Below are 18,846 nucleotides of genomic sequence, written 5' to 3'. Positions count from 1 at the left end.
AGAAAAAGATATGTTTAGCATATATTATCAATAAATTTGAATTACCTAAAAGCTTTATTTTGTGTATTTTTAATTTTTCTTTGAGGTAATAAATCACACCCTGGTTAAAACACTTGCGATTTCTTCCAAAACAGTCAATAATTTATTCTTATGTGTAAGGTAATAGCAAATTTGTGTAAATCAAGATAAGAACTACCAATCCATAATTTTAATAATTTATTAAAATAATCAAACAATATAAACCTCGTTCAAGTTCATAATATTTTTTATCTCTACTTCTGAGCTTTGTTTACTTTGTCGTTGCTTCTCTTGTAAATGGATTTGCCGACCCAGTCGCTGGAGATGAGGCCAGATCCGTAAACGCTTGGGACAAGTCCTCCATGGGAGATCACACCGGAGTTAAGGCCGCTGGACAGAATGCCAGAGCTGAGTCCACTAGATACGATACCAGAACTAAGACCGCTGGACACAATACCAGAGCTCAGTCCACTAGATACGATACCAGAACTGAGACCGCTGGACAGAATACCAGAGTCGAGTCCGCTGGATACGACGCCAGCGTTGATGGGGATATCACCACTTACGATACCAGCACCAGGGTAGGACAGAATGCCGGAGCCAAGGGAGTTGGCGATAATTCCGGATCCGATTCCGCCGGAGATGATGCCACCAGAGACGATTCCGGAGGAGATACCACCGTTTACAACAGCTGGGGCAGAGGCTACTACAGCAGGGCCGGTAGTGATGGTCTTGTGCACGTTGATGAGCTCTGGGACTTTCACGACCACTGGTTCAGGAACTTGAACAGGTACTGGTCTTTGGACTGGTACTGGATAAGGTTGGGCAACTGGCACAGCTACTGGTTGTGGTACTCTGACTGGTACTGGTCTTTCTACTGGAACTTGGACGGTTCTGACAACTTGGACTGGGTAAGGTTTGTCAACTGGGTATGGCACATTGACACGGACTGGTACTGGTACTGGGTGTGGTACGTTTACTGGAACAGGCCTTTCTACTGGGACATTAACGCGTACTTGAACTGGTACTGGTACTGGCCTGGAAACAGGGACGGCGTAGGGTTGTGGCACCTGCACGGTCTTGGTAACTGGGACTGGGTAGGGTTGGGGTACTGGAACTGCTACCCTGTTGGCAACGGTGTGGACAGTGTGTCTGCCGACTTCTTGGCTTTGGGTGACCCCGACGACACCTGAAGAGTAACCCAAGCTTCCCAAGTTGGAGTAGCCCAGGCCTCCGCCGTATCCGCTACCGTAACCGTAGCCGTAGCCGCTGCCCAATCCGCTGTATCCGGTGGAGTAGAGACCGCTGCCGCTGTAGAGGCCGCTTCCGTAGAGTCCAGAGCCGGAACCGACGACGACTGCGGGGCTGGCTAAGCCGGAACCAATGATAGCAGAGCTGCCCAAAGCTGAGCCAATCACGGCGGAGCTGCCCAATCCGGAACCAATGACCGCAGTGCTACCAAGGTCAGCAGCGCCAATTACTCCCGCTCCAGATAAACCAGCTCCGTATGAGTAAGAGTTGAGTCCGCTTAAACCCAGAGATCCTGTTCCGATGATAGCTTCTCCGGGTAGGCTACGTTTTGATTTTTCTTCCTTAGTCGTGTCCTTGGCGCTGACAGCGATCATCAATAAAGCGAAGCACTGAAATTAGAGTTAATATATTTTTTTACATGAAAATGAAGAAAGGAGATTTTTTTGAATCTGTTAAAATGTAAACCAGAGTTGTTTAGCAAATTTGCTATTTTCTAGTGTACATGAACATCGAAAGAAAGATTGAACTAATTTTTTAAATAATTTTTGCAAAAAATGAATGGATTTCAAAAAATAAAACAAGAACCTATGAGGATGAAAGTACACTTACTTTTAACATCATCCTTGTATCCTAAAAATTTATTAGTATGACCAATTTTTTCTATCAAAACATTTCATTTAAATAAAAAAATTAACGGTAGCCATTAAAATAATTCAATTCCAGCGATGTTAATCTCGCGATCTGTTGTCTATGAATGGAAAAGACCATCTGATTTTGGTCTCCCATCTCGTAGTGCGTCTTATATAATCTAATTAATTTCGATGTAGATCTGATGTAACAGACACACTTACCAAGAAAGCCTTCATTTTCTGTGTGTGTGTTGATCCACTGAACTAACCGATTTTAATGATAACTAAGGCATCAAAGTCAAGCTTTTTATATGCAGAAATTTAGGGACGAAGGACGCTCTTACGAAGAGATTCGGTCTAATTTATTATAATTTATTATTAACGCTTCGTTCTTTCTCTCTTCTGGTGGTAGGAGATGCAGCCGACTTGCAAAATTTAGATTTATAATTCACTTGCTTACGCCTCTTATATGTGAACGTGATTAATCTGCGACTTGAAACTGTATCTACATTTCGGAAATAGAATAATAATAATGTTATTTTTTTCAACCATGTCAAAAAAATATGTATGAATGTAAGAAGCATGTTTATACAATGTAATCTAACACTCTATTAAAAAGACAATTTTTATTTATTTTTTAGTGTTTAATTTGCAACTGCGCATTTAAAAAAAACACATTACTGAACATTTTTTTATGATTTCAAAGACTGTTTTCTATGTTTACGGAAATAATAGGCGAAACATTTAAAATAAATTTTACCGTAAGCAATAAACTTGAGTAAGATTTAAAAATAAAAAAATCCCCAACCAATTTTTGTTAAATTTTACATCGAAAAAAAATTAAAAGTTGAACTAAATTCAAAATTCAGATCCTATGTAATTTAATAGACTTTTTTTAGTTCCATCTTTAAAAATAAATCCAAATTAAACCGGTCAGTTAATATTTTTTTTACAAGTGTGCGTTTCCATTTGAAATGGGTTACACTAAATACAGGGTGTTCCAGAAACACCCGAATCCCCTCGATAACTTTTCAGTATTGAGTCAAAAAAATTTCAGATAAAAGTTATAATAATATCAAGAAACCATGTTGATGATCTTAGATTTGACCTCGATATTAAGTTTAAAGGTCAAACCAAGGTCAATTTGATAGGGGAACAACCCTTTTTTATGCCGGCAAATCCGTCCATATGTGAGAGTAGAAATATGTTCCTATATAATTTGTTCTTTGAAGGTCATTTAGAGGTTAAACTCTGAAAATCACGACAAAAATGTTTCAAACAAACATTTGTAGTATTTTGAATGATGAGTTAGATCGTGACCTTGGATTTGACCCTCACTAAAAGTGGCAAGGTTGAACTAAGGATGAAGCAAACTATACAGCGCCAAATTTCAAATTAAATTTTTTTCCAAATTGTCCTTGCAGGTCATTTGAAGGTCAAATTCAACCAAAAGATCGTCCTAATAGACTTTGATAACAATTTTTAAATTTAAAGCATTGCTAGGCTAATAATTATGATGTTCAATTCATTCAATATTTTCAGGTTAACCTTGGTATGACCTTAAAACGGATCCGTTTTTGACATCCTGTATATCATCGTACCAAGAAGATTAGTCAAAACTTCATAAGCCTACTGACAGAAAAATATCACTTATTATTATATAAAGGAGGTATATCGGGGTCCGAGGGAAGTGAGGCTCGCAGGGGGGGTCCTATGCTTTTCTTATGGGACTAAAACCCCCTGCCAACTTGAAAAAATTAAATTCTATTGAAATTATTTGCGATAAATATTATCTATATAGCAAAGAAATCTACTCATATGCACATAGCATACATATTGACTAATTAACAACATAAAAATATCATATTTAAGTAGTTTTAAATTATATTTAATGAACGCATAAAGACTATGTAGATGTGGCAACAGCGCTAATAATTGACTAGCAGTTGTACACACTGCGAACCTACAGACCTCGGACATCGGAGATATTGCGCGTCAAATTCGGGTAAAGATGCGTACGCGTTCAAAAATGTATTGTGTGTAAACTATGTACAATATAATTATTATATATAGCAAATATATCGTATTATCCTCGCGAAGATTTGTATCCTTTATTTAAAATCCGTAAATCATGTGAACTGGTAAAACAACGAGAATTATGTTAATTTAGTTCTAAAGAAATGAAATGACACTCGCGCCCATCTCTCGTCCAAGTCAAAGAAAATGTTGGATGCAATTTTGAAGGTTCTGTGATAGAAATTACATTATTACTCACTGTTCGTGTTTTTAATCTCTATTTTAGTAATGTTACAAAAGTTTTGCAACTATAACTAATTTTTTAGATATAAAGTTTGCTGAGAAATATTTATGTTCCTTTGTTATTCCGTACAAATGCTTTTATCTCAAGTATTACTAATTATATTAATCAAGTAAAGAAAACTTTATGTAACCCTAAATATTGCTGGGTAATGATTACGATGTTTTTATAAACCATTAAATATATTAAAAGGATTTATCAACTGTATTTTTTATTCCAATAAATATATCACAGCTTCCTAGTCTTTTTTAATTAATCTAGTTTTTTAAAAACATTACAAAAAATCATCTGTTGTGGATAATTTATTGTTGATAACAATGTACATGGGATTTAGGAAAAATGTATATGTTTGAAATCAATTTCGTTTTTATCAAGTCTTTCAAATGTATTCCCTCCTTGCTGTCAGATAATTGCGACGTTGCCACATTAATCCTCAAGTCAGACAGAAATGCAATTATTGGTTTCTGTTCCTAATTAATACAGCTGTACTATGTTCAAAACTTACATTAGTTTTACATCAAAAGTAAGATAATACTGTGTACTATCTATGGAAAAGTTTTGTTTCACAATTTCTACATTTTTTTCTCAGTTACGTGCAAAAAAAGAGCCGCGTCGTCCATCTTCGCCATATAAACCTATGTTAAAAGGAACAATTTTCAACAACAATATCTCAAAATCTAGATTCAAAAACAATTTAAAAAAATATGACGCACAGAGGGAGCACTGGGTAATACGCTATATAAATTTCAAGTACATCTGTGCAATTGAGTAAACCCGATATACTTACTTAAGTATTTCAGATTGTTGAATTTTTAAAATATGTAAATTTGTTTTTAGAAAAGTATATAGCCAATTTCAAAAAGCAAATTGAAAATAAATAAAAGTATATTTTACTGTAATATCTTTATAGTCATTCTAAATAATTTATACAATAAATTTTCAGTTAAAACCTAATATAAATGTGTACCACTCCGTTGTTAAAAAAAACAGAATTTAGAAAAAATAATGTGTATTTTTTGTCGAAATGTTTTTTTACATACCTGCGATTATTTTTATTTTTGAAAATACTATCAATTCTCGGATTCGAAGTTAAATCTAGTCTATCAAATATCTCAAATTAATTGTTTCAGATTTTTCCCCACGAACAAAAATGTTTTATTAAAAAATTCCACATTTGCAATAACACTATTGCGCATTCCACAATGTAATATTGATAAATTGCAATGAATGTAGATTAAAAATATATTCATTTATATGTAAATTTCTGTCCAGAAAATGTTTAAACATTAGATCCATATACCTACGTTTTTAATACTCTAAATGTAAGAAATAAGTTACAAAAAATTATATTAATGTCATTGATAAAATTTATGGAATAATAGATTGATAATTTATTATTAGATCTGAACTATTTAATTTTTAGAAACCTCTTATTATAATAAGAATTCATTAATAATACAACGCATCCCATTTTCATCATATGTATATTTATTTTTTTTATAAAAATAACACGAAAATGTAATTATAGAAGTATTAGTGCCTATTATTTGTCCAATTCGTGATAATGGATTATTAAAAAATAATTAGTCACCAGATCACTTTATGTTATTATACCTGATAAAAGAAATCGATCAGCAAATTATTTTTCTAACACCTATGACAAGCAAAAGCTATTAAAGTCATAATTCACTGAATAATTCCAATAAGTTAGGTACTGCTTTTTAATTTGCTTGGATTCGATTGCGTATCAATTCGGTGCTTAAAGCAGTAACGACTTATCTGTTCAACTTTTTCTTACGGACATCACACACGATTAGTTTAGATCTCGTACTTAACCGCAGACAAATCGTGGTGTATATGGCTGAATTACACTGACCATACTTCTCTGTGGACTTATAGCAGTAAAATTTACTTTATATTTCAACCGCGAAAACAATCAGAACTTGCATATATATTACTTACAATCAGAGAAAAAGACTTATTGATCCACACATGTAAATATTTTTTTCTGCACAGTTTTGACTGATAACACACTGTGGGTTTATGGCACCCTTTAGTCATAAAAAAGCGTCAGTATGTTTCGAGTAATTTGAGTTTTGAAAAATGCAATTTGCTCTTGGAATTGAGAGCGGCAATAAATTTAAAATGCTACAACTATACGTTCGGTGGAATGTTCATCTGAATAGCCATTTTTAATTCGAACTTACACACACGAATGTTCATATTTTTCACTTTTTTAACCTCAGTAATTAATGAAAATAAAAATAAAAATTTGACCTACTATGTTTTTGCCTACTGTTTATGTATGAGATGCCATTAAAAGTAAACCATCATCTGCATATCTCTGTTTCGTAACATCATCAAAAAAGTTTTACAGGTGCCTCGCAGCACTGTTAGATAAGTGCGATGTTATTCAAATTTGGGATGTATAAGAGTGAAATCTAAATTCCGAAAACGATTTTGTGGAGCACAAAAATTGATGGAAGAATGCGTTTGTACCAAACCTACGCAGCATTTTATTGTTAAAAGAAATCTCATTAAGTCGCAATAATGGTATAATAGTTATTTATTGTATAAGTGTTTTAAGTAGCATTTTATCCAGGCAAGAATTTTTAAACGTAGTTCGAGGGTTTGATATTCTTAAGTGCATAAAAGACAATTAAAGCACGAATGCGTTTTATCCATAATCACATCACAATCATGTTTGTGGAGTCAGAATTATTGGAATTTAATAAAAAAAATACTGCAGCTGCAGTACTGGAAAGAGCACATGTTGAAGAATTTTTGACCGGGCTTTCCGATAAAGAATATTTAATGATTAACGTAATATCTCTTTACCTTTTACATGTTGTTAGGTTGTAGTGAACTTTGAATTATTTTAGATTGCACTAATAATGGGGGTTTCTGTTGCCTGTGCCTGTTGAAGTTGCAAATTGAGAAATTTGAAAATTAGTGATGTACAGAACGTTGGCGGTTACCTAATTGTTTTAATATCTAACACCAAGGCGGGCATTTCAAGAAAATTATAGAACAAGCATTTTGTGTGAATGCTGTTGAAATATGCAGAAAATATATTTATCTGCGCCCAATTCGCCTAACAGAAGACAGATTCTTTTTATGATATATCAATCAAACATGTACTTCTCAGCCTGTTGAAATCAACACATTGCTAACCTCAATAGTTGATATCGCAAATCCAGAAGCATATACTGGCCATAATATGAGGCGCACTTCAACAACTTTATTGGCCAATAAACGTGCTGATCTTACAACCATCAAACGGCATGGTGGATGGAAGAACTCCTCTGTAGCAGAAAGTTATGTTGAAGAGTCTATATCTAATAAAGCATTGCAAGGAAAATCCAAGGAAATATAGCTGTTCCTTACAAGAAGGGACATCAGGAACTTGTGCAAATTCTTCACTAACTTCGGCAGATGTTATGCGTTCCGAAATTGATGGCAACAATGCTACAAGGGTTGTTATCAACGGAAAGGAAGTTAAATGTGATAAAACAACAAACAAAATGTCTATTACTATAAATGTAAATGTTCATGTTAATAAGTAAATAAATTAAATTTGATTTATTATAGGTTTATTATTTTTTCATTATTCTACTAGTGAATTAACTTTATTTTATTCCACTGGTGGATAAAGTGTCACTTTAGACGATTTATATGTGGGGATAAAAGTCCGATTATAAGGTGATTGTGGATAAAGAAAATTTTGTGAGGACACAGGACCCATTTATATTTTTTGTCTGAGAAAAACTTAGAAAATGACATATGTACATGTCATATATTTGCTTTGATAGCTTGCACAATATTTTTGTTTATTTACTGATCCTACACAAAATCAAGATTGCCATGGTACCAGTCCATGGGTATATTTTCCGCTATTAAATTTACTAAACAAATCTTTTTTATTAAGAAAAAATAAGTAGGTATATTTAAAAAAATGTTTTGTAATACCTTTCTCTAGGTCTAGACATAGGCATTTATTCCAAACAAGTTTTTTTGTAACGCCTTGGTGTCCACATCATTGATAATATTAACTACGTCTAATATTTTCTCCTTTAAATCATATAAATTATTAGCTCATTCTATATTTACTTTAGTGTCCAGTAGAGAAAAATTCTATGAAGATAAAATTAGAATATTTGTAGATCATAAAATTATTGTCTTCACGAGAAAACTTATTTCACAAAATGTACTTTGGAACATGATGGGGGTTTATCATAAAACACTAGTTTCGTATTTGTTTTAATGCGCAATTTTTTGTCTAGCACTTTAGAAAAATTAAGCAAGTTACAAACAATATCTCTTTATGTATCAGTTATATAAGTTTTCTTCAGGGTATAAGAAAACTAAAAATACATTCGAAATAAGAGGAAAGAAGCACATTTTTACCTCATATATCTATCTTACGTTTTTTTTAAATTTGTAGACTTATTGAACATATAGAAAGCTGTGTACGGTAATATGAACATAATCACAATTTTAATATAAAATACTTCTCTTAAATTATAAGTTTTTCCCTATATTCATATTTGTGTTTCTGAAGAAACTGCTTACTTATTCAAATTAATAATTTAATTTGAATTTAAATTATAATTAATCAGCATTGTGTATGGTCTCCTTAATACATCTATTGATCTATGTAGGATGCAATTAGGCCATATAATACTTTTATGTCAAAGATCTCCAGATTTCTAAGGTCGCTTCTACTGACTTTAATTTTTTATCCTTTTATATATTATAATAACCTTGCACAACAAAACTGACGGTTATTAAGTGAATGCAGCATCTTAAATCACCAAAAATGTGACAGTTCTTGAAAAGGTAACAATTTAATAAGTGACAGAGTAACATTTTTTCGGAAACCTTCTACCAATTTAGATGTTCTGTTTTCATTTAATCATGTGTGTCCTTTTTTCAAATATTGCAGAATATTTAAATATATTAACATAATAGAAACACTTAGTATATCCATTTCATCTTTAAATTTTCTTGTATATTTTTTTAATAATATAGATGTGTTACTGTTTTTCGCAATTGATTATGATCTACATATTTGATTAAATAAATAAAATGATTCACATAGAAAATAATTTATTAATGTTAAAAAAGGCTGGCAATTTTCTTCATTAATTACAAAACAAGATGTTCAAGCGTTCGTGTTTATTTACATCTTCAGACATCACAGATGCGTTCATTTCTTATATCCTAGGAAGTTTGATCCGCTTGAGTAGCCGGATCCGAAGTTACTGTAGCTGGAGCTGTGTCCACTTCCGTAGCCGCTGGAGACGACGCCTGATCCCAGTCCGCTGGAAACGATACCGGATCCTAGTCCACTGGAGATGTAACCAGATCCTAGTCCACTGGAGATGTAACCAGATCCAAGGCTGCTAGAGGCAAGACCGCTGGAGACTAATCCAGAGTCGTAACTACCAACGACTCCAGATACAATTGGGGAGGGGGTTACGGAGTTGATGACCCCAGAGCTGACTGGGACGGCTTGGGAAATGACAGCTGATCCGACAGCTGGGGCAACTGTGGATACAATTCCAGAACTGAAAGGTGCTGGAGTGACTGAGGCGACGTATCCTGAGGAGATGGGAGACGCTGTGATCCCAGAAACAGTTGGAGCGACTGTGCTGGAGACTAACCCAGAGCCGAATCCGTTGGCGATCACACCTGAAGATCCCAATCCTGTGGTGACGACTCCGCCGTAGCCAGTCAAAGCTGATCCAGAAGTAACGACGGCTGGACCGGTGTGGGTGGTGTAAGAGGTGTGGACTCTGGTGATTTCTGGGATTTTAACAAGGATTGGTTCAGGTACTTGGACTGGGACTGGTCTCTGGACTGGTACTGGATAAGGTTGCGCTACTGGTACAGCTACTGGTTCTGGTACTCTAACAGGAACTGGTCTTTCGACTGGGACAGCGACGGTTCTGGTGACTGTAACTGGATAAGGCTTGTCTACTGGGTATGGCACATTGACACGGACTGGTACTGGTACTGGATGTGGTACGTTTACTGGAACTGGCCTTTCTACTGGTACTGGAACGTTGACGCGAACGTGGTATGGGACTGGCCTTTGTACTGGAACAGGGTAGGGTTGTGGCACTTGCACGGTTTTGGTGACTGGGACTGGGTAAGGTTGGGCTACTGGCACTGCGACCTTGTTGGTAATGGTATGGACGGTATGTCTGCCGACTTCTTGGTTTTGGGCGACCCCGACGACACCAGAAGAGTAACCCAAGCTTCCCAAGTTGGAGTAGCCCAGGGCTCCGCCGTATCCGCTACCGTAACCGTAGCCGTAGCCGCTGCCCAATCCGCTGTATCCGGTGGAGTAGAGACCGCTGCCGCTGTGGAGACCGCTTCCGTAGAGTCCAGAGCCGGAACCGATGACGATTGCGCCGCTTCCCAGACCGGATAAGCCGCTGTAGGAGCTTGATCCGCTCAGTCCCAAACCGGATCCGTAACCGTAGGATCCGTAGCCGGAAGATCCGTAGCCAGATCCGTAGGAGGATCCGTAGCCAGATCCGTAGCCAGATCCGTAGGCTGATCCGTAGCCAGATCCGTAGGCGGATCCGTAGCCGAGGCCACCGTAGCTGCCTAGGGAGCCGTAGCCTAGGTATTCATGACCCAAACTGCGTTTGTTTTTGCTGTCTTTAGCGTCTCCTTTGACGTCTTTGGCTGCCGCAACTGCGGTGATGGCCAAAAGGGCAACACACTGAAAGAAAAAATGAAGGATTATATAGACCTTTATTAACAAATGAATAAAATCTTGAAAAATCTACAAGAAAGTGTTATACATAAGGTATTCCATATTTTTTTTTCCAAGAGATTATCAGCTTAGTTTAGATTAGTTAAATAAATACAGGTGCACTACTACTGTTTCACTGTATTTGTTTAAATTCATTATCGTGCATAAAATTTTATATGTTGTGAATACAATGGTTTTAAGAATTTAAACCAAATTAAAAATGACAAAGGAAATTAAAAATAATATAGGCTGTTTTGGAAAAAGGTGTCATACTTCCAGGCTGATTCAGCTGATAGAATATTAAACAATAAGTCAAATTTTCTGGGCTTTTCAAGAAAATAAAAGGATTCAATTAAATTATCTTAGTATAGATTTGTTATGTTAATATTAGTAAAAATTGAATAAAAAATAATAATTTTTTAAAGAAGCAAATTATACCGATGTAACTTGATCTACATTCGTTCATTTCCGTTCGAGAAAACTATTTTTCTATGTCCTATTCACTTCTGGATACACTGTATACTAAGGAACAAAAATTGAGTGGCTTTGGAAAAACCACTTGCATTTTTATTAAAAATGGTGCGCTTTAAACGATTTCAATAAGTAAAAAATGTAATTTTACGTTGTAATACACTACATACAACATAAAAAACATAACCTTAAAAAGTAATGTCATAAAATGTAATTAGAGAAGATCATAGTAAATAGTCAAACAACATGAACGCATTTAGATCACTTGAAAACTTACCTCTTCAAATGTCAGTACAATATGGTCGTTTCTGCAAAAGATACCTTTTGGCTAAATCTTGTTTTAAAAAAGAATCTTTGACGGCGTATACTCAAAAACAATAAGCCCATGGCCCATAGGAATATGGGTCATGGGCCCAATTTATGTTCTGTTAGTCTCTAAATTTGCAATACCTTTTCCGAAACACCCGGCATATATCAGATTTATAGCAGCAATACGTCATGCATTGTTTAAAATTAAATTGATTTTGTTGTCAATTAAATGCAAATATAATTATTAAAATATCAATTAATATAATTAATATTGACGGATGCTAAAGTTACTGGCGAAAAAAATTGTATACGAATTATTGTAAACCATTTTATAATTTGCTAAATTGGAAAATTAATTTGTTTAAAACAAAATTTAAATTTTGTATGGCCAAATATATCATGTGCAATTAACGTTTTAAGCCGTACTTTTATTATTTATTATTATTATTTATTTATTAGAACAAAACAATTACATGAAACAGATTTATTTAAAAAAAGTAATATTAAATCTAATTTTCGTAAAAATTAAAATAAATTTTATTGCATTGTGGCAAAATTATGTTTAAATTTAGTGAAACTAGACAGATAGGTAGTTCTTTTGAACATATTTTGTATAAATAAAAAATACATTTAAATAAGCAGGTGACATTTTACAAAACTATTTCAACTTTTACTATTTATTTCTGTGAACGGATTAGATGACATGCGGATGATATAGAATTGTTAAATTTTATTAATTTGTAAAGCAGATTAATTAATTATGCTTATAGTTCACCCTGATAGTGCCCTTGTATGACAGTAAAACATGGTTCCATTTAAATTTTAAATGAATCCAATAAATAAAAAAATTCGCGACCTTAGAATTATTCAGATTTTAACGTTTTGTGGAACAACTCTATCAGGTCTATGATATTTCAAATGGGTTTTAGTTTTTGTTTTTGGAAATCTGGAATTTTCGACTTACCAAGAAGATTTTCATTATTGTGTGTCAGTCTACAGAGCACCAAACACAAATGATACTTAGACCAGCAGCCTCCTGCTTTTTATATGCTAATATCAAACTGAAGGACGATTTTAACCTGTTCTTATACAGCTAAATGGGACGTTCGATTATACGTTAAAAATGTAATAAAGCCAGGTGAGTTATTGTTCTCTACGGGAGCAACAAGTCGATACGCTCCATTTTTTTTTAACCGCAGATCGCGGTGTGGGGATTTTTCCCTTAATTTTTTATTAAAATTGTAATAGAGTGCTTCTCAGCTTTTTGTACAATTTCTTTGACAACGTTGATTTAAGTTTAATTAATGGTATAAAATCGTAGGAAAAAACTTTTTTTCGCTATTTAAAAATTCGCTCTATTTCGTTTTTTTAATTGCTACAAATCTATATTTCTAAAATTCTGTTTTCTATTTTAAGGTTTTCGTATTAGAGGTGTTACGTGCTAAGTGAATAAATAAACATTAGCGATTATTTTTAAATAATCTAATAAAAATAAAAATAATTTTAATCAATCAATAAATATTATTAAAACTATTATATTGGCAGTCAAATATTTTACAACTTCTATAATTAATTTTTATATAGTAAATTAATGGCCAATAAAATAGATTCAAATTAAAAATATTGTATTTCAAAGGACCTTATTTTTTATTTACGTAAATCTCACCATTTGTAAAATTCATGTGATTTGAATTTGCGTTAATAATATTTATTCATGGTTAATATACTAAACTCTTATTTGTCAGACTGAAGGTTTTCCAGAACATAAAATTCAGCAAAATGAAGATTCCTCAAATCCGCTACTAAATCCCAAATGATTATTAGATTTTATATACAGATGTTTGCAAAGTGTGTATTATCTCAACAAAAAAAATGAAAGTGCACATCGAGTACCTTTACGTTTTTATGTCAGTTATGCAGTACAGTCAATCGACGAAATATTTTTTTAAACTATTGAACGTTATTGGTACTGCCAACATACGAGTACATACGAGTTCTGTTCAGAAAATAATGAATTTTTTTAAGAGTTATAAATTATAAAAAAATTTCACTCAAATTTCACTCAATTTTACTTAATATTGTATCAATTTCTGTCCACACTAGATTGAGTGAAATTTTCACTCTATTAGTATGAGTACAACTGAAACTATTGCATCGGAAATAAGTGAGTTTTATTCACATCCGAGTTACTGCTATCAATTCAGCGACTGTTGACTCTATTCTGAGTTTATAAAATCAATTTAGAGTTGACTTATTCTCTAATATGATTTAAAATTTAACTATTATTGAGTCATTTTTTACTCAAGTTTGGTTTTTAGTTAACTAAATATTGAGTGCAAAAATAAATCACTTATAAATGATTAATAATTAGAATATACAGTGTTGAAATTAATTAGACGCTATACAGCATGTTCTGCAAATGAACTTTCAAATTAGGAGAGATATTGTAAAAATAATGTCGCAATCCACATTTTTTTTTTATAGTAAGTATATATTTAACTCTTGAAGTTAAGAAATGAAAATTTTGTAATACCTTTTTTGTAATTTATTAAATTTGTATAATTTTTGGATAAAAGCCATATTATTTGAAATTAGGTCTACTAATGTGTACAATTTCCTTAATAAATGATTCCATATTAATAACGTGTGGAGTTTTTTGAAATTATAATTAAAATATCATTGTCATAAACCACTAAACAGTCATCATGGTGGTTTCAACATTTGTTTTAGAGACAATACTTTAGGTCTCGATTGATTCACTGATCGGATAAATAAATAAAAAATTATCTGTGCATGCAAAGAAAATTTGTTGTCCTGAGTTTCCAGAGAAGATGTTATAATTTCTCCAATTTATATTATTTTTGGACAACGTAATAATGCTATTTTATGTTCATATAGGATGTAAGTAAAATGGTTAGCAATAGTTAGCTATAATGGTGGATTTTGCGGTTAAGTTAACAAAAATTTCGCATAATCATGTGCTCAAAAAGGTCTTTAAGGTACAGGGTGTCCAAAATAATGGAAACATGTAGTTTATTTCAAGCTTCGGGAAGTCATATAAATAATTATTTATTTTATTCATGAATTATTATTTCTATATTGAAAATAATTTGATTTAAACTTTTACATAACTATACAGACATTTTGTCATTTAATTGAAAAAAAAAACAGAGCATTCTAGGAACATACTGCAAAAATACACTTTGTTTAGTGGTGAATTCAATTTTAAATTGTTTGAAAAAAAATTGAATAGCACTTGATTACTCTATACATATAAAAATTTGATGTAAAATTACACACTAGATCATTGGTTATGTTGAATCTACACTAGGTAATGTAAAATTAATCTGAAGAATTAGCTTATAGAAACAAAGTTACATTTTACGGTTTTTCTGTGATTTACTTAAAATGTCAGTTATTCACTTGCAGCAATAGGTAGTTAACACGCTGTGCTGCGTTACTACGCCACAAATAATTCAAAACATGTGGTCTGCTAGACTGCTAGTAGAGTTCTCTATAAGTACATGATAATTTCACACAGGGTGATCAAGTAATTAATCTGATAAAATCCTCACAGGTAACTGAGATTTCGCACTTACATTCGTATAATTACATCAAATATAGTAAAAATAAATAAAAGGTTAGGAGTATTACAATTTTAAATGTAGCAATACAACATAAAAAGTAACAATACATTGTGAAAAGAAAGTAGGTAGGTAGGTACTTAATAGCATAATTCTACGCAATTTATTGTTTAATTCATTTACATTTTTTTGTAAATATGCAAAGTCTATACAATTTTACATTTTTTATGAGTGTACGTTCACCCCCGAAAGTACGGCTCTGTATAAAAATAGTTGTACGAAGCATATACTTATGCATTTATAGGCATTTCAATAATTAAAGCTTCTCAAATTTGAATAAAAACATTTCAGTAGTTTTTTAATTTTTATTCAAATTTCACCCCAATTAAAATTTGGTCAAGCAATTTGATGACATCCTGTATAGCAGTTAGTTGTAGAGACGATCTTGTTTGAAATAGTTCACAATATCTGCAAAAACAAAGTTACAATCACCTATCCCCAATTTTAGACACTTAATACAAAAATAGGCACGCCTATGGCAGTTGATGTCACCCCATTGGTTAACCTTGAAACAGATGACTGTCTTGAATGGAAAGAAAGTAAATACTTATAAAAACTAAGCTCCTGTAACTATAAGAAACTTGCAGTTGTGGACAAACTTTGGCAATACATCGAACTTTTCCTTTTTTTTCACAAACTCTCATTGGAAAGACCATCAAATTTATGTAATACAATAAAACACCTGAAATAAAATGTACACGGTGAACATAAAAAGCGAAACTTATTTGTTTTTATACATTAAGAACCAATAGTTGAGAAATATCTTACAATTAGTTTAATCTTGTTTATCAGAATAATATTTAAAATAATTCGCATTTAAAACAAACACCATACATATTATCATTTATAACTTATATATACATTTTTATGGCTTAAATCGGGGGCTTTCGGTGTCATTTGGTATTAACTAAATTATTTTATCAGTCTCCCTGTATATTTTTTGAAAATATCAGTGTCTGATATAATTACGAGGAACTAAAGACACAAAATGACCATTTAAAAACATTAAAACCTGTGCTATATAGTTTAGTCAACATAACTGATTTTAAAAGCTTTTGTCTCCCTTTCTCCGCCTGTAAGCGCCGTCCTTGGTCGCACCGCCCATTTTCCATTCAGCAGAGCTGTTACAAAAAGCTGTAGGAAAGAGACATAATAATTTATATCCGAAGATTTATTCGTAATTTCGGTGTAAATCTCGACAAAAAAAGTCCCCCAAAAAATAATAGACAAAAATAGTCATCCTCGAAGGAATCTTAAGTAGGACGAGTAATAATTAAGTGACCGGTTCCTATAATAAATTTCGATTTTAATGATTATTTATAATGATATTTTTATACAGACCTGAAATATCTCAGTAGGTGTTTTATTTATAACATTTAACAGGATGTGTACGAGTAGCCTAATTTTCAAAAGAAGATCCTGAAAATAATTATGATCATAACACAGCATTATTTATCTTCTCGGAACATGTTCCAGCCACGAAATAAGAGTCTTCATACAGTGTGGATACTTTAGTATGTAGGTATTATAGGCTAGGAAATATAGAGTTGGACGCGACTTTTTGTTTCGGCAAGCTGAATTTATCACTATAGCATCTATAGTGATAAATTCAGCTTGCCGAAACAAAAAGTCACGAAATGGTCATTTCTCAGCTGATTTTCCTGGCCTATTAATTCAACTATTCTTTAATTATTTGTATTGTCGTAGCTATTACGTCCTACTTCTATTTCTGTCTCTTCACCTAGAATTTAGAACCTGGTGGTACTTTCCACAATGCCTTTTTGCACTGATTTATTTTTGTGTGTTTTTTGTTTTGTATCTGATACTTCCTTGCGTCCTTTCAGTGTATATATTTCTGGAGCTATCGAACACTTTCGTAGAACTATGGGAGATTTGGACGCTAGATTTAGGATAAAGTCTGATTGTGAGTCTGAGCTTACAACAATTTATTTGATATTATGGAGGGTAATACCATAAGAGTTCAAATTTAGCCTGATATTTTTTAAGTTTGTTTTCGAGTACTTACTGTCGTGTCTGTCGAGTTAAGTTACCTACGAAAGTAAGTACCTACTCGAAAAGAAACATAAAAAATATCAGGGTTAAAATCTAAGCTCGAATGGTATTTGGTGAGACAATTTCATGAATAGTATAATAATGCTAAAGTTTAATAAAAACTGTATTTAAAAGTATAGATAAAAGACAATGAACGTGTATTAATAATAAACAGAATATTTTTTTTTAAGCGAACAGTTATTAAAAATGCAATTATTGTAAATAATTTGTCCTGTTGACGTTGACTCTATTAATAATTCTCTTGTGGATGCTGATTGAATGGCTGATTTTGAATGAGCTCTTGACACTGGCTCGTGATTCAAACGTTTATTTCGAAAATTTCTTACAAGATTTGGCTGATGATCGTTGTCGATAAGGTTTTATAGAATTTACTGAAGAATGTCCGGTAATGTTAATGAATTCTTATTCCTATAGGAATATGTTTGTACCAACCTTTTGATATAATTTTTCCAAAAAGGATTGGGAGTTGAAAAAGTCTGTCAGTTGCAATATAATATATTCTGTGTGATAAAACTTTATAAAATAGTCTTATATCCTTGCCACATCCTCCATACACGGTTGTGTGTCCAAATCAAAATTTCTTTCCTTACAAAATATTCTACATTGGTTCTAAATTGATGACTTCATTTACTATTTCTTCTTCACACGTATTGCCAAATCGAGACATGTCAATATATTTAACTAAGTAACTACAAAAAAATCAGAGTAGACGTCCGATCACACCTTCTGATGACTCTGCTAATTCTCGAGGCGGCTCAGCGCTGTTACGTCTTGCACTTCAGCCAATCTAGATTTCAACACTACTATTCAACAAGTGTTTATTCAACCAGTTTAGAAAATATTTAGAAAAAAACTATTGCGAGTTAGTAAATCGTCTTCAAGTTGCTATTTCTCGGTAAGGAATTAAAATTGACCCTTATTTCATTAGGATTTTTCTTGTTAATTTTAATCAAGTAACACACAGTACCATTTTGATATTTGAATTAAGGGACACCCTGTATACATGCATGGTGTGTAAATATACATAGCTTATAATTTTTCACGTAAATCGACATATGTTTTATTTTTCACAAAGTCGCCAAGGTTACCTAAAATTAAGGCATCTCGGAATATTTTAAGTTGGACATTAACATATCAGGATTCATATGTTAGCATTTCTCCCACGGCTATTTTTTTGTGCAGTGTTCCTATTTTACGTAATAATAACATCACTTTAACTGCAAAATGTTAACGGCGTCATTTGTTTTACTACAAAAACGACGCCTACTGATCGGACTCTCAGGATTTATTGTTATTGTTGTTTCTATACTCGTGATCTCATTCTAGGTTCCTGTCGATTGAATTAATAGAAATTGCCTTGACAAA

General features: G+C 32.8%; 1 protein-coding gene across 1 annotated transcript; it reads right to left on the bottom strand.

The window, feature by feature from the left end:
• Nucleotides 1-201: 201 nt before the first annotated feature.
• LOC108907601 (fibroin heavy chain-like) lies at nt 202-12,811 on the bottom strand. The gene is made up of 3 exons (XM_018711347.2): nt 12,729-12,811; nt 9,428-10,951; nt 202-1,658 (listed from the first exon to the last, which is right to left on the bottom strand). The coding sequence occupies exons 1-3, from the start codon at nt 12,741-12,743 to the stop codon at nt 273-275; spliced, it is 2,925 nt and encodes a 974-aa protein (XP_018566863.2). The 5' UTR covers nt 12,744-12,811; the 3' UTR covers nt 202-272.
• Nucleotides 12,812-18,846: the final 6,035 nt, after the last annotated feature.

This window comes from Anoplophora glabripennis, unplaced genomic scaffold (assembly GCF_000390285.2).
Source record: "Anoplophora glabripennis isolate ALB-LARVAE unplaced genomic scaffold, Agla_2.0 scaffold20, whole genome shotgun sequence".
In the NCBI taxonomy this organism is placed as follows: Eukaryota; Metazoa; Arthropoda; class Insecta; order Coleoptera; family Cerambycidae; genus Anoplophora; species Anoplophora glabripennis.
The sequence above is the reverse complement of the archived record's forward strand: the minus strand, read 5'-3'. Positions and strand labels throughout refer to the sequence as shown.

Excerpts from the sequence above, each read along its gene's own strand:
- LOC108907601 (XM_018711347.2), bottom strand. Across the intron at positions 1,659-9,427 it reads ACTTCCTAGGATATAAGAAA|TGCTTCGCTTTATTGATGAT; the intron begins TGAACGCATCTG and ends CTCTAATTTCAG.